The sequence below is a fragment of the Ambystoma mexicanum genome, chromosome 2q (assembly GCF_040938575.1).
Source record: "Ambystoma mexicanum isolate Mex_15411 chromosome 2q, UKY_AmexF1_1, whole genome shotgun sequence".
Taxonomy (NCBI): domain Eukaryota; kingdom Metazoa; phylum Chordata; class Amphibia; order Caudata; family Ambystomatidae; genus Ambystoma; species Ambystoma mexicanum.
This window is the reverse complement of record NC_090924.1, coordinates 320,141,793-320,159,573: the sequence shown is the minus strand read 5'-3', so window position 1 is coordinate 320,159,573 and position 17,781 is coordinate 320,141,793. Positions and strand designations below refer to the sequence as shown.

The following is a 17,781-nucleotide window of genomic DNA, read 5'->3' as shown; positions in this document are numbered from 1 at the left end:
ACTACAGAATCTGCCTAAACACGAAGTGAAGCTTGAAGCGAAGCCTGGAAGGATTGCTATAAAGGAGAAAGGGCAAAGGGTGCCCCAACGTTGGCCAGCTGAATCTGCATCACTGCGGGCCGACGCAAAGCGTGTACCACTTTGGCGCCCACCATCATCTGCCATTGTGCCACAGCCACTTGTTATTGCGCCACAAGACTCCAAGTTTGAGTCTGGGAGTGCACCGGCACTATTCATTGACCACACTGTATCAGGAGCTAAACGGTACAATCTGCGGCCTCCAAAGAAGAAGCGATTGAATTTGCATTTCATTAATTTTTTCATCATTGCCTCTGGTTCCCATCATGGATGGAGAAGGAACTGGAAGTCTAGAGGAGAGAAGCGTGAGAGTTGTGCAAATCGGGCAACTCAAGACTCGCGGCTCCTCGGTGCGATCATAAAAATCCATGTGTCCTGAACCCGAGTGAACAAGCGGGGCGCACATGGTACAAAGGCAATTGATAAACTGCTCTGGAGTTCTTTTGAGCAACATGCGAATGCATAATGATCTTGCATAAACGAGTAAGCAATCCAGGCTGCTAAGAACTGGCAGAATGAACTGTTGACATTTATCATACTTATTGACATTCGGACGAGTGCCACAAAGAGATAATCATGATGACCACTGCAGAAGAAGGACTGTGAGAGAGAGAATGCCAGAACCAGCTTTAGCCTCCTCCTGCACCGCTGCTGCTAACAAATTAGGTATAAAGACTGAAAAGTTAGAAAAGCACATTGTCGAAAAAACTGTATGCTGATCTTAATGATAGTTATGTGTGTTATGAGTATGTTAGCACCAATAATGACAGCGTTGATACTATGGTAGGTGTAAGCAACGCACCCATTGAATATGCTCTTGCCGGTAATTAATATCTCCACCACTGAAAGCCCGGTTCATGTAATTACTTACACCTTGTCCCCAATGGAAGGGAGGCACAGAGAAGAATATGGGAATAATACCCTATTGCTCATAATGAACATGACACATGCAATTTTAAAGAAAAATAATTGCTGGGTATGCGCCCATTTACCGCAGCAATGCGGGAAGGGAATAGATTGGTATGTGCAGCCATTACCATTAAGTTCTGCATGCAGTGCATCACTGAGTGCATTATTTTATGGGAAATGGAAGAGTGATACGGGTCCATTAGATAAAACAAACATGAATGAAATTTGAGGAAATAATTATGAGACCCGTAGGCTGCTCTATATTTCATAAAGCATGAATGTTAATCCAAAAACCTACACCTAAACCTGTACGACGAGATAGATTGTCTCCACCATCCAAAACATCAGTAATCACGTTTCGTGTTGGAGCAGAAGAAAATAAAGATACAATGCCCCCTTCCTATACAGTGAATTATAGCCCACGAACTGTCCCTTTTTGCCTAAAGAAGAAAGGCTCCTATTCAGTAGGAACGTTTATTGGTTGCATGAATACAGCGGTTCTCAAAAGAGAAGTAGAGCCAGTGTATGTAGGTGATCCCGTTTATTTTATATGCGGAGAAAAAGCGTATCCCTGGTTACCCAGAAACTGGGGAGGCAGATGTTATTTGTGTCTACTGTTCCCAGGAGTGTTTCTCTTGGAGACAGCAGATGTAGCTAGGCTATCCAGATCTAGGCCACGAAGAAGTACAGAAGGCGCTTTGATTACAGAAGACTTAGCAAAATCATTCGTACCATTTCTGGCCCAAGCAATAAATTCCTATAACATAAGGCAACTGTCCAGAATATCAGAGAATACGATAAACAGAACAGATATACTATACAACATGACGCTAGAAGAAAAGGGGATTAGATTAATGATGTTGCAAAATTGGCTCTTGATGTAATCCTGATTGATTGTGGGGGGGGGGTTTGCAAAATCGTGGGATCAGCGTGCTGCGTATTCGTAAATGACTCCTCCCCTCCGATTTTTGAAGCAATAAGAAAGTTACACGTCCTGAGTTTTGAACTCCATATCATGAATGGGAACTGGGAGGCAGGGTCCTGGTTCTGGGAGATATTACGTGCGTGGGGATGGAAGTTAATTGCAATACTAGTAGTAGTGTTCGGAATATTTATGACTTGCTGTTTTGCATACACTGTCTGCCCCTGGTTTGCACTGAGATAAGTGAAGAGTGTATGCACATGGTAACCCAAAAACAAACACATGGCCAAGATCATAAAGATACTCATGAAATGAAAACAATAGAAGAATTCATGGCCATAAATATTGGTGAGAATGAAGACGCATATAGTGGCATGCAAGATTCAGGGTCAAATTCAAATACTTCAGACACATCATCAGAGGAGGATGAAATGTATGGATAAGGCGTTTGGCGTCGGCCAAAAGGAGGGGTTTGTCAGTCTAGAAAAATAGATACTTCTCACGACCAATGGCAATGTATCATATTGGCTGACGACCAACCGTCTCATGCACTAAACGTCAGAAATACAGACTCATAAGTTTGACCAATGTGCGGCCATTTTGATGTAGCTAGAATCGCCATTTTGTTCACCAATGTTTGCTCATTGCTTTTTGTTCAAAACTGCTTAGCCCAAAGCTTATTCTGCTTATTCTGCTTCACTGATTACTTTGTTGTTCAAAGCGAAAGAGCAAGGCCGCGAGGCTGGGAGTTATTTGTTGAAACATGACTTAGGCAGTCCCAGAGAGGAATGCCCAATCCCCTCCCGCATATAGCCGTGGAGGAGAGCAACACAGCATTTAATCATCTCACTGATGCCAGCCAGTTTCGTTAATATGGTAGAAATGCTAGAAAGAAACCGCTAAAGGCTTGAATTATGCTCTTCTTACGGTCCCCCTTTCCTAAGTCCAGCAGAGCGTGCTGACTGCCAGGACACGAATAGCAAATAGGAGATAGTAAGGCCTGGAATGCGACTCTTCCCCCGTACGCAGCTTGCCTGCAAGAACAGAAGCACTGTGTTCTGTTCAACAAAGAAATATGTCTGTAGACTTGCAATGTTGCATATTGTTGCTAAAATAGATGTTTGAAGGTGTCATATTCGTCGAATTTGTCAATCATCAGACCCAGTTCAAAGAAACTGTACAATGGGCGTAATGAACATGTCATGACTGATTTCAGGATGTCCATTTTGTATATATGTAACTGATGTACGTTATTTGCTCTCTTGCATCCCTCGAGGTCTGGAGATACACGTTGCGGGGCGTGAGACTGAGTTGGCCAACTGAGACTTTTTGCTTTGCAATAAACCCTAGCTTTTGGGAATACAACCTCATGTCTGGCGTGTCAGTTCGTGTGCGGTGATTTGCCTTGTTTCCACTACGCGAGGGTCCCCTAGGGGCCCCTTCACCCTGGCTAATACTTCAAACTCTACATGAAATCATTAGGAGGACTGCTGGTCGCGCAGGACACCACTACTGACCACAGGTTGGGACCCCAGACATATCTTAAAGTGTCATTCAGTATCCGAAGTTGTGCCTCAGCCGCATACAATCCTCAAAGTTCTCAGATGTCATCTCAGCTTGCACTAAAGAAGAGTATGTCCAGCCCATGTGGTGGAAAACAAAGTAAGACTATCTGAAATGAAAATCAAAGGTTTCAGACTTTTACCGCACTGTTTACCCAAGACATCAAGGGCCTTTGTGTTTACATCAACATCAAACTCTCAACGAAAAATAAAACCCTTAATTCCTCCTTGCAACTTTTGCTTAAGCACTAGATTTCTACTTTTCATTAAGTGCCCCTGGATTGGGACTTTCAGCAACCATAAGTCCAAGGAAGGGATCTCTGAACCGCTGCAGTGCTAGTTTGGGCACCTTCAATGACATCTATGCTGCTGGATGAGAACCAGAGTCCTCTCCAACCTAGATGCCCGACCACCTCCACATCACCTCAGTTTTTCTCTCGATGCCAAAGATCCACCATGTGCATCGAGACCAACCCAGTCTTCTCTCATCCAAACTTGACATGGACGCCCCTTATTTGAGCTCCAAGCAGTTGCTGCTGCAGTATTATAATGCTGTGTTCAGCCAGCTGAGCCCGCATGCGTCCAAAGGCCAGTCTTTACTTCCCTACCCCAGACGCCACCTTGTCTTCCAGCACCTCAACTAGTATCTGCCGTCCCTGTGTCTTTGAGCCACAAGCTATTGCCGTAACAGCACTAGATCACTGGACCAGACACTGCAGGTTTCCGACTAGATGCTGATCGTTGCCGAAAACACCCAGACACCTGGGTGAATGCCATATAGCCTGGTTCAATGCTGTTTAACTACAAAGACAAGAATTTAATCAGCCTTTTGAAGAGGCACTGGCCCATTGGTCCACCTTTGAGACCACAGTGACATAAGCCCCCCCCCCCATGCCCTGTTCTTCTAGACATCTCCTTTGAATAGTGACCTTGTGCCAATCTTACCCCAGCTCATCAACCCAGAGTGGCTTTTTCACAAAAGTCTGCATTATCTAGTGTTTTCCGATTAGTTGTTTACATTTTATTGCTTGATTAAGAGTCTTTATTTTTATAGAACCTTGACTGGACATTCTTTTATTCTGGAATCATTGTAATAAAGATGTGTGGATTGCTACTGTTATCAGCTTACACTCTTCCTGAAGATGTAGTCTGCCCTCGGCCTGCGCTACCACACAAGGCATAGGAGATATACGTGATGGGCTGTGCCTGTTTCTCCCTTATGATTCGGATAGTTGCTGGGCTTAGTAATAGTGTGTGGCTGAGTAGGTGGTTTGGCCACTACTCATCCCTGCATTCCTGAAGAGCAGTCATCTTTTCCAAGACATGGATAAAAGGTGTTCAAAGTATCATCCTAGGTTCTTAAACAGAAAAAATCTACAGTTCACTGACCAAGAAAGGCAACTTCAATATAATAAAATGTTGTCATAGAAAACCCTTGGTTCAAGGTGGGATCATGCCAACATGTGGAACATATTATTGTGAGGGCTCGGTGGACATGATTTATTGATGGAACGTGCATACAAACCAACAGAGTGCCTTTTTATGGCCACGATAACAAAAACAAGACACATTTGGAGTATTTCTGTAGCACAAAGGGCTGCTAACCATACATTTAAATGTTAGGTTTCAGCAATGTCAGGACCTAAGTAGATCACCAAAAGAACACATTAACAGATTACCCTTTGCTGTTCAATGACAAGTATCAATTGTGTGTCCCTGTGCTTCAATCGAGTCAATTCCTTACATCCTGGCTTCAAATTTTAGGTGGACAGATTTAAAAGACAGAAAGCTGGTGTTTTATAAATAATGTTTCAAAGTCAGCAAAGGGTGGATGGAGAAGCATGTTTTGTTTTAGATTGGAGATGAAGCTAAAAGGAAATTGAGAATGCAGTGCCAGGCAAAGAATAGAAGACTGGAGTGCGAAGATTGGTGTATCCATGCAAAAGCGCTTATGTCCAGCAAATATTTCTTGGTTCCACTAAACTCTGAATCTTTTTGTAGACCACTGATCGAGAAATTAACATAAGCTAAATTGTCTCCATCCATCATACAAGGACTACCAACTTCTATCAAACCAAGTTGCATATTTCTGGCAGTTGTGACTAGTATCCACTGGCTTAGAGGTTGTTCTCAGTAAGACAGCATGGGCTTAATATAGCCAACAAAAGCAGTGGTTACTCCCATTTCATGGGGCGCGGGACAGAGTGCAATAAGGTGTACATCTCCCTATACTTAACTCATACAAAGAGGAATCAAAAACATGCCATCTTGTGGCTTTGAGTTGATGCACATATTTTGTATAGCAGCTGACTAAATACGATTTATTTATTCAGGCAAAACATAGTTCAGGCCTTGACACACTAGAACAGCTTCCACTAACAAAAAAAAAATAACAAAAAAAAAAAAAAAAAAGGAGGAGGGCCTGACATTGCCTTGCAGGCTGACAACAGGAACAATGTCCTTGTCTAATCAGAAAACATACATTTCCTGAGAAGCTGGATATGATTGGCTGACATTTGGGGGCCTAGAATGGAAATCATGAGGAGGTTTTGAGTTTAGATAGCAGCTACTCCTTATATCCAGCATCATTTTTCTAATTCCAACTAAGCGAAAGATGTATTTGTATTGTCCTTATTGTTAATCTGGCACAAGGAACTATTGATGTGGGAGGTCTTTAGCTGTATCCATTGCAGAATAATTAAACATTTTGTTGATTTGTGGAATTTGAGAAGAAAGTCTGCTTAATGGGGAGTACTCACTAAAGAGTATTTAAAGCAAAAGTGAATCCTTTCGGAAGCATAGACGCAGAATGCTCGCTGATAAACAGTATGGCATATCTGTGTAAAATTACCCTGTAGAGTGTAGAGTCGGTTCATTTGAAGAGTGCTCTGCTGCTATTGTAACCCTGAGGAGATCACTTTAGATCATGTTGCGCATCAGGAGCAATCCGGAAACTGGCTTTCTCTAGTTGGGGACAGATGTTCTGGGACTAGCCCACAAGATACATGCACACAGAAAATAGGCTTTTCTACTGGCGGTGCCAGCTCTTTGACCAAGATGAGAACTGCATTTCTACTCAATCCTTAGGTCCTTCTATAACGGGATATGAAATTAGGTCTACAGAAAATCAATTTAACATACATATTTCTCTTTTTCAGTATTGACAACATGTGTGCCAGTGCTTTCAATCTACAATCCAGAATTACATCTTTGTTAATTCTGGAAAGACGCAGGATGAGCCTTAGAGTTCTTTTTAAAACTAAGTTTGAATAGTGAGAATGGAACACCATTTCTGGGCAACATTAGGACAAGCTTGATGGCTGATTGAAATGAAAGAGAAACCCACAGACTGTAAATAAGTCCAGAACTAAGGAGATCCCTGCATTGCTTGATGTTGGATATTCTGTTGGTCCCCACATACCAGAACTGTGGATACCTCATTTTGTAATATGCTTAATACTACAGTTAAAATGAATCGGTACCCAGAAACCTGGAAAAATAATTATATTCCTAATTTTTAAGAAAGGGGATTACACAGCTCCTTGCTATCAACACAGAAGATCCTCTTGAATAAGATGAAAGAATAGGTTTCCTTGAATAGCTCTTCACATATCTTTGAAAGAGTAATGATTCCAAGAAGCAATGGGTGGCTTCCCATCAAGCCTTAAATCTATATTTATTGGCAGAAACACCATTAAGAGGGAGCAACTATATGTGGCATATTTGGACCTGTCTGCTGCATTTAACTCAATTGATAGATCCTTCTTGTGGTCATTGCTGCGTGTGTTAGGACTCCCTGATGATTTATTAAACATCTTAATTTCTCTTCATGATGGTAACTCAGCAAGAGTTTGGTATAAAGCAAATGGTAGCCCGTTGGACTTGTTTTTAGTCCAAAGTGGTGTCCAACAGGGCTGTGTGCTCTGGCTCCTGCCCGGTTTAATCTTTTTTACATTTTCACTATTGGAATAGCTGAGTGATATGAAAGCAGATGTTCCTATTATTGTGGTCTATCATCCTGCCTACAGGGTTCACCTTCCTCTGAGGTCTAACATGGGAGGAGAGCTGGTTCAACCACATTTATTTATTCATTTGAACACTGATTTTTCCTTTTGCATACATTTCTCCTTTTTACACTTCGTGTATAAGAGATAAGGCAGGCATTAGGGTTTTGTTAGCATAGGCCATTTTGATTTGACGGACTGCGTTATTTATTATTTGATGGTCAAGACTATTCCCATCTTAGGTATAGGCCAAAGTAAGAGTTTCTCCAACCCCAACAATTTCAATAAAGGTTTTACAAATTGTATCCATTGTGTCAGTGTCATCTTGTGATATCATGCCTCCCCTAAAAGGTGCTAATATGATATGCAACTAAGCCATTCATGTATTGGATCAGACTGTGGACCACACCAGAGGTCTTTAAGTATCGAGAAGCTGCGATTAGCCTGCAAAACACACTAGGCTATGGTTCTCTCCCATGGTTTAGATTTGTTGGTAAAGGGTTTGAGGCTTTGGACCTGGCAAACTTCTGGGCTAATTCAGTGGGGCTCATGCAGAGAGCCAAGGTGTTGGCCAAAACTAGGTGTCATGAAGCCACTATAAGGAAGATTAAAAGTGCTTGTACAGTGCTGAAGGCAGGAGCACCATATATAATGCTGAAACCGATAGAAAGATTTGGACTGTGTGGCTCCTGCACATGCCCAAGCTTTATTTATCCAACTACGTACAAACATGCTTAAGGTGGCCAAATTCACGGCAAGGTGGGCAAGTCCTCAGGAAGTGTACTGTACGGTTTGTGGCTATAATTAGGAGTCAATGAAGCATTTTTTATTATTCTACCCAGGGTATATCCCAATGGGGAAGTGTTCTTTATTGCCATTATTTTGCCTAAAGGAAATTATAACAACAGGATTGGCCGTTACATTTTGTAAGAGCACCACAAATGTGAATTCAATCTATTTTATTGCAACATGTGTTCATAGATCAAGGTACATCTCAAAAAACAAATTAGATTAATGGATTCATCAACTGCAAAATTTGCTGCGTGGTATATGCTATTATATGTGTGTGTGGAAAGCTATATGTGGGAAGCACCATAAGACAATTGAGAATTTGGATCAGGGATCATTTGGCAAGTTTAAGAAGTGCCGACCTCAAATCACCATTGGCAAAAACATCATTAGCTAAGTAACAAAGAAAACATTCAGTTTATAGGGTTAATGAAAACAACAAGGAACAAAAGAGGTGGGAATGCCAAATTAATGTTATGACAATTAGAGAGCAAATTAATTTGTTTTTTGAGATGTACCTTGATTGGTCCCAATTGCGACCATGAAATGCATGTTTTCCTGTGATTGCTTAAGGAAAGTGTCTTCTTCTAGCAACATATTGTTCAAAAAGTAGCATTTTGGGAAGTTCTCCAGTATGTGTAATCAATATGAATCCTTCTGCCCGTTGAAAGTGAGCAAAGTGTAAGAATTGCTTGCTTATAAGAATCGATTTCTTTTATGATCAATGGCACGACCAAAATATCTTTTGGGATAACAGCACGGTCTATGATGGTAACACATCCCCATTAAAATCTTATGTTTAATCTGAGGAGTCAAGATGGTGATTACCACACCCATTCTTTAATAATTTTGAAGTAGTTGATAGCATTATTCAAATCTCCACAATGTCAATTTTGAGGAATAGCAGCAGTGGCACCAATGAGGATTTGCAGTATGCAATACAAAACTGTTTGCTTTATAGTGTTTAACAATATCATATTTTGCTCGAGTGAAATGCCAAACGCGTGACAATGGGACACTACTCTCTAACTGTGCACTTGGAAAATGTTCCAACATTATAGAGGCTTTTTCGTCTGCTGTCATGCTGCATTACTCTATTTACGATCATGAACGGTAGGAATCATTTCCTCCTTGTGACATGGCAAGACTGTTTACATATGACGTCACACTCAAACGTGCACGTGACGTCATCATGTTTCTGACCACCATTTTGATTTTCACTATTATATATTTGTTAGCGGGGTTCGGAACGGACGGATGTTTGAGATATATTTTCCTGCGGGCATTAGCCAATTGAAGACTTCTAATGTGGGGGGATCACTCCCATTACCTTTGAAGGAATAGGTAACTCTTTTTTGAATGATAATCGATAAAGGACCGTAGTTATCGCTGACCGTGCAATATTAATTGTAATTTCACTGGATTTGGCCATATTCTGAACACTATACATAGCAATATTTCATCCCTTTTGTAGGCAGACACCTACATTAAGGGAGAAGCAGGAAGTGCCTGGCAGCATTCTTCAGAAAAATAAGATCCATTATTTTGAAGGACTGTTTGAACTTACCCTTTTGTGAACACATGTTTCAGGTGAGAGCTCATTTGACTATGCAGTTTGCTATTCCAAGATGTACAGCATCATTTTATGGATCGTATCTCAGATGTTCAGGCATTGATGATTATATTCATTATATTATATATATTATATTCATTTTGACTAGAGGCTAACAGACTGACTCACCACTGCCACAAGACTCATTGTAATGCGAGGGTCATGCCAGACCATGTTTAACAGTTTGGATACAATCGCTCCAATAAGGAGAAATTCTAATAATCAAAGTATTCTAATAACCATTAGTATTGGGACAAGTATTATAACTAGTGTTCCTCTTTTCTAATTTCTCGTGAATTTCGCTGTACCTTCATATACCTTACCACAACCCGACTCCTTCCCTCCATCTTTGACCAGACATGCAAAACTACATGGTATGTTTGCTCTATATTTTCTATGAATTGGAATGTATCACACCATCTACATTTACACTCGATATTGGAAAACATAATTGAAAATTGCATTGCTTTTATTTCGATTTTCATGGTTTCAATTATCAACACTTTACCGTATGATTTGCTGTTTGAATTCTTAATATGATTAATTTGTATTTAATCAAACATGATTACAGCCTTGAGGACGACCGGAAGGGTCGAAACACGTGACGGCTGTTCATAAAGCAAAGAATAAATACAATTATAACTATTGGAACTGATGCAGTGAAAATGAACTGTCTAATATTAATGGACTTTTGACCAAACCGGTTTTTGGGGTTCAAGAGCGCGAGATACCTTCCCAACTCAAAGTTTTCTTTGGTTAGCACAAGTGTGTGCCGAAATATGTTTAATCAATTTTATTGTGTATTGTCAAGTTATGAATTGTTGCTTTTATGGTTTTATGCCGAATAATGCTATGTGTAACAACAACAATATTATATGCATTGCTTGGTGTGGTATTTTATTGGAATAATTTCTATTAACATTTTTATTGTGTTCAATTGTAAGGAATGTTCATTTATAATGAACATTAATGGAAATTGCTTTTCCGAAAAGATTGACAACTATTGTCAGGGAAGGAATGGGGTTAAATTATGGGATGAATTGAGTGGAGAAAGGGTCAGAACATTGGAGTCATCCCCTCAAGCAGTCCCAGGGAGTGGAGTTTTTAGAATAATCATTTGGAGACAGATACAAACGGCCCAATTATAAATGTAAGCTTTTCTAGTTTGGATATGAATGTGTCATGCATGCGCCATGGGCACATCCATTTTTGCTCCATTTGGACTTTACTAATTAATGATTATGGTCATCTAACTACGCATACCATAATGCACCTGGCCGCAAGCATTGTTTCCTGGCCGTTCCTATTGGATTTCTATGGAACTACACCCCCCAGAAGCCTTAGAGTCTGGTCCTGCTTCCACCAGCCCAGGAACAGAAAGGGAGGTGGCCGATTGCCTGCAGGTGTGATTCGCCAGGTGAAACCAATTGGCCTGCCTCTGTGCTGGGCTAGGCAGTATATAAGGCTGCTGTCTGCAGTGGCTCAGCCTCTTGCATTGAGAGTCCTTCCTCCACCTTTCGCGATTGTCTTCGGATCCTTGTATGCTGTTTATCCTCATTCCTGCTTGGACCCTGCCTTACAGCTTGTTACACCCTGCTGCCTACAGCCCTAGCCTTTTGGGCTCCCTGCCTTGTTGCTTGCTCCACCCTGCTGCCTCCAGTCATAGCCTTCCAGGCTCCCTGCCTCTCAGCCCTGCTCCTCTGGGCTCTCCACACTGCAGCTGATCACGCTCTGCTGCCTTCCAGTCTCCGCCCTTGCCCTGCCGGGCTCTCCACATTGCAGCGGATCACGCTCTGCTGCCTTCCAGTCTCCGCCCTTGCCCTGCCGGGCTCTCCACATTGCAGCGGATCACGCTCTGCTGCCTTCCAGTCTCCGCCCTTGCCCTGCCGGGCTCTCCACATTGCAGCGGATCACACTCTGCTGCCTTCCAGTCTCCGCCCTTGCCCTGCCGGGCTCTCCACATTGCAGCGGATCACGCTCTGCTGCCTTCCAGTCTCCGCCCTTGCCCTGCCGGGCTCTCCCCATTACAGCGGATCACGCTCTGCTGTCTTCCAGTCTTCGCCCTTGCCCTACCGGGCTCTCCACATTGCAGCGTATCACGCTCAGCTGCTTTCCAGCCTTAGCCCTTGTCCTCAGGGCTCCCTGCTCTGCAGCCTCCTCTCTCCGGCTGCCTTTGCCCTTGTCCTCTGGGCTCCCTGCTTGCAGCCTATCTCACACCGGCTGCCTTAGCCCTTGTCCTCAGGGCTCCCTGCTCTGCAGCCTGCCTCTCTCCGGCTGCCTTTGCCCTTGTCCTCTGGGCTCCCTGCTCTGCAGCCTTCCTCACTCCGGCTGCCGTAGCCCTTTTCCTCTGATATTTCTACCTTACCGTCCCACTCTTGTGGGCTTACTCCTTGCCTTCCTGCTCCTCTGAGCGCTCCACCTACCTTTCTGTCCTCTGTTATCATATCCTGTTACTCGACTTTCCCTTCCTATCCTTCTGCTAGTTAGCTATTATCTCCTTTCCTGGATTTGTCTGTTGTATCTTCTCTTGTACTGTTTGTAGACCCTTTGTACAGAGCTTGTCTGCTGGTTCCCATCAGTCAACCTCTGCCCCTTCCCTTGTCTCGTTTCTATATCACAGACACCCATAGCTGCTGTTCCAAGTTATGAGCAAACAGCGTGGGACTCTGTTATAGCAAACTGTGCAGAAGGCTAGAGTATTTCCAAGGTTCGTGGAATACTCTTTTCCTATTCTGCATACACCCCAAGAGGGTATTCACTCTATACCTTTTCCCTTGCTACTCTTCCCTATTCTTCACTCCCTTTCCTTTCCGCGGTGTGTGTTCCTATCTGTCCACTTTATTTCAACACCCAAACTCGTCTGGGTGTGTTGTGCCACTCGTATTAGAGTGCCATCCTTGACAGAATGCCCCAGCTGGCCCTCGCTGGTACTGAACATCTAGCCTGACAACGCCTATTTTATACGGAGAAAGTGCCACATCTGTCCCGTTGGGTATCCTGTTTCATGGAGGGCATTCCTAATGTCCCATTGTCATTATGCCATGATGGTGGCTCAAAAGGGAAACTAAGCATATATAGCTAGACGATATTGCACTAAACAAATAGGCTGCCTATCAAGTTTGGAACATTCACATGGAACCCTTACAGAGCTGCAAATGTAATTACACAGAATTCATACAGTGCTCGAAATGACTGAAGGGCACATGCAAGCGGCAAAGCCATCGATAGCATAACAGAAAGCACACCACGAATTTGAGAGGCAGTTTGAAACTTCATTGTGAGAGGCAAGCATCGGTTCAATCTCCCTCTCTCTTCCTAAGGAAACTACTGCTCTCTTTGTTAACGAACAGAATCTCTTTTTTGCACTTTGGTGGAGACAAGAGTCCAACGCAGAAAACCCTTTACCTGTATTTTCTAGGCTAACAGAGGTCTGTCACTGATGTAGTACAACTTCTCACTTCACATTTAGCCTGTCGCATTTGGCGTAATGATCTGGGGGGACCACAGCCCTCCAACCCCATGGAGGCAGATACCTATCAAATGTGGATTGTGCTGGGAACCCACCTTGAACAGTGTCAGTAGGGCTAGGGGATATGACACAAGCTTCTTATTAGATCAAAGGTTCCGGTGGGTTGGGGACCATCTATCTTGGGTAATGTAGCCACAGGAAGAGCCTGTAGCAAATTAATTGGCATGGATGAAGATGGCCACACTTTGAAACATAAGGTTATAGGATGACTGTCTTCAGAACTCCAACCCTAGTCCCAAAAGAGCAGCCTCCATATTTTGATAAAGCATGATGCCTCTTGGCAGCTGAAGAAGAAACAATGTCCTCCTTTTGAGGCACTGCCTCTGGCTTCTTATCTGCAGTCGCTGTAAGGGAAACAACAGAAAGCTGCCTGCCTCTGTGTTTCCTTTGGCGCCAAACACATGCAGCCTCGGGTGAAACCGAGAACATACTGAAGAAAAAAACCCAATGCAAAACCGGAAGAAAAAAACAGTGAAACTAGGCCTCAGAAGGCACAAAGGAGAGATTCAACCGTGGCAATAGGATATGAGAAACTAAGAAAAAAAACATGTGTAAACAATTTCTAAGACTCACCACCAGGGGGTGGTATTCCCAATTGAGAAATGAGGGTGTTCAATGGTATAGTGCCCTTGTGCCCTTGGTAGCTTTGCGCTAAGAAAACAACCAAAACAAAATGAAACATCAAAGAAATACAAGCATGAATGGGACAGTAATGGTGAGCAAGACCTAGTGAGCAGGAACAAGAAAGTGCATTATCAACAAAGTATGAGAAGGATAGTGAGAGTCTGCGAGGGCAAGATAGAGAGGGTGTGAAAGACGAAGCAGGTACAGAAAGAGGGGCTAGCAGAGAGCGCCCAATGGAGAGCTCCAACTGACGATTGAAAGACTAAGGAAAAGGGAGAGACAGAGAAAGACTGACAGTGATTGAGATGTGCAAGAGAAAGAAAGAGATAAAGATAAAGAGAACAAAGACAATTAGACTAAAGACACAGATTAAGAGGCATATCAAAGGGTCAGAGAAAAAAAATAAACAGGCGGAGACAGGAAAAGAAATACAAATAATAATGATAAGAGTGATAGAGCTAAAGGTTTGCTTTGGGTGCTCTTTTCAATAGTGAGATACTCTTTGAAACCATATAAACGGCAGTTATTGTTTTGAAAAACTAATTATTTAAGAATATCTTTGCAAAACGACTAAAAGCTACAATTCCCAAGCCAGAACAGGATTCATTGGAAGTAATGAAAAGCAATATTGAGACATGTTGAACATGTGGCTTGCTTAACAAACGAACAAAGACCCCTCTGAAAGGACTCACATCTGGACTGGAAGGCCTTTGCGACTTGCTCAAACTGTTCCAGTTCCTTTGCGCAGTTCTGGATGCGGCTGTTACCTTCCCGCTGGTCGCATGCTTGCATTCTCTCCTGAACGATCTGCACAATGGCCTGGTCAACTTTACTGCATGGTGGAAAGAGAGCAGATTACATTCTGCATGGCAAGTCCCCAGTTTAGATATACACTTTGAAAAACATCCCCCGCATGGACACCAATAATTGAATTTGTTGATTGTGTCCTATGGCACCACAACACTACAAAAATCTCTGCACAGCTTGAAAACCCAGGGGAAAACAATGTAGCATTTGTCACAGAAGGGAGGGGGAGAAGGTAGACAGCAAGCAATATGTATTAGAAGATCATCAGCCGAGAGAAGTCACGGTGCTTCTGCTTCTTTATGGGCAGCAGGGTACTGGGTGTCAAAGGGTCGTCTACCATTGGGCCCTAGAATGTACCTATGATTGGTCGGCACCAGCACTTCCACGCCAATCAGACGCCAGTCCGGACATAAACCTAAAGTTGCCTATTCTAATCATCTTATCAACTCTAAGTACCAAACAGCTGCTCTTTATATCTGCTCTGTATTCGGAATCGCATGATTATCAGCAAGCTTGACCCTTATGAATTCAAAGTCACAGCTTCTGAATTATCCTCTGTATTTCAGCGAAGCCTTGCATGACGGAAAAAAGGTGGCGAGTAACCTTTTAGCTTCATGCCAAATTGACCATGAGTTAAGCCCTAACGCGGGCCCGATAATACAAATCGAGTACACCCGATGCAGATGCAACCTAATTGAAGCTAGCTCACCTTGCTCTAAACATTGGATCACCCTAACTCTATTTGTACTGACGGAAATGGCCCACGCCTATTCTGTTATGTCACCTACCACTCAGGTCTAATCGGCTCAATCCTCACCACTGTGCCTGCACCCACACCTTCTGAATCAGCCTAGCCCCCTTGTTTCAATGATGACTTTTTTCCGAAACGGTCCCAGGCTCTCGCCACCATCAGATTGCAATCACTGCCTCTGAAGAGGCACCCCATTTACATCTGGCCTTGATTTTATCAATTCTACCTTAAGCCATTCTGCCTGCAACGGGGCCTACCCAGCCTAATTTACCACTAAATTACCACTGCCACTAACGGATCCGGCCCACGTCACCTTTGTCGTTAAACCAACCATCACGTACCCATACCAATTCTAATACATTATGTATGCCACTGCATATCAGTCAACCCTCTTCTGGACCTTATTGATCTTAATTCAAGACCCAGCTGACAATTAGGACTCTAAACACAACAACAACCTACACTATGATAACTACAACAGATAATGTAGGCAATCACGTGGAACTAAGCAATCTGACTATATCCGCATCCATCATTAGTCATACACAGAGCCCACCTAGAGCTAATACCCCCTATCACTCTATACCAAGACACTTCAGACTCCGTTCTAGACTGTCAAAATTATTCAAACCACCTGCTAGCTTAACAACCTTCACTGCCCAAACAATTAAACACTTCCATAAAAAACAAATAATCTCACTTGAAAATCCGGATTTTACCAACCCAGGTACCATTCCTAAACCTAATCACATATCTTCCAAGCAGAACTAACCCCTTTCCACATCCGTGACGGATGATATCTACAGCAATGCTTCACCTATCCTATTGGCAAGTACTTCTGTTCCCAACCTGAAAGGGGCCTTAATAAATGTGAGGTCCTTAGTAGCACATGCCATAGAGGTAGCCGACTTGATTCAGACGGAAAATTATGATTTTTTTGCTATCACAGAATCATGGCTACACCCTGCAGCAGGCCCGGCCCTTATGCTTGTAGTAGTGCCAGACAACTACATTATCCTCAGAGAAGACAGAGCTGAAACCCGTGGAGGAGGTATAGCTATTATAGCTAAATCCAGCCTAGCAATGAGACTAGTTGCCCTCCCCCCTTACAGGTCAAATCTTGTGAATCCCTTATCGCCAAATTACCCATTTCAAACGCCCAGACCCTCACTATTCACTTAATATATAGACCCCCAGACCGCACTGGCACATTCGAGGAGGACATCGCCACAATCCTTAACGACCCTAAAGATGAACAAGCCTCAGCGATAGCTAATGTCCTTACTGAGCTTGGCCTCACGCAAAAAGTGACACTACCAACTCATGAGTAAGGTAGAACTCTCTATTGGGAGGCTGATTACAATTGTGACACCACCATCACTGCCATTTCCTCTCAGGCATGGACAGCCCTCTCACTTCTAGCATTCACATTGGACGCCAAAATTCCCCCCTCTCAAAATAACCCTATTGCACCCCCTTCTCTAACAAGGAACAAAAAGAATAGAACCATTGACAAACTCCGACCTTTGACACTTCCTACACTCAATTCATTACCAGATCCCATTGATCCCTCAGTCCTAGTAAATGAATACCCTCAGTTCTAATAAATGAATACAAAAAGTTATGACAGAGGCCCTAGACACCATCGCCCCTTATAAATGAGGAATAGCAAACCCAGAGCACATCTGAATGCCTGGTTCACCCCTCACCTAAAAATCCTGAGAAAGGAAAAACGAAAAAGCAAAGTCACTTGGAGGCTAGTGCCATCTGAGGTAAATAAAGCGAACCTTTTTAACATCTCCACAAAATACAAAAACAAAATACGGCGCGCTAAGAAAGAAACCTACAACAACAGGATCCTGAAAGCTAAATCAGGAACTAAGGAATGGTTTACGATCCTGAAAGAACTTGAGAATCCCATCCCCGCACCTGATAATTGTGTAAAAGATAAAACGTGGTGTTCTGACATACAGATGCCCCTCACGAATAAAATGTCCACCCTCCAAGTCAAAATCTCTAATAAAAAACGAAGCAAACCAAGTACAAACTCGCAAGATAGCACGCCACCTAAAGCAGTACAACGCTTCAACTTTTCTAAAGTCTCAATACTAGATGTCGAAAAAATGATTCTCTCTTAAACCCTCTAATTGTCATGGAGATAAATGCCCGGCCCAAATCATAAAACACGCAGCCA

General features: G+C 42.9%; 1 protein-coding gene across 1 annotated transcript in view; it reads right to left on the bottom strand.

The window, feature by feature from the left end:
* Nucleotides 1–17,781, bottom strand: part of NDUFB10 (NADH:ubiquinone oxidoreductase subunit B10) — a 104,154-nt gene that overhangs the window by 15,158 nt on the left and 71,215 nt on the right. Inside the window, exon 3 of the mRNA XM_069647300.1 lies at nt 14,722–14,861. Coding sequence (XP_069503401.1) covers nt 14,722–14,861 — 140 coding nt within the window. The remainder of the gene's footprint in view (nt 1–14,721; nt 14,862–17,781) is intronic.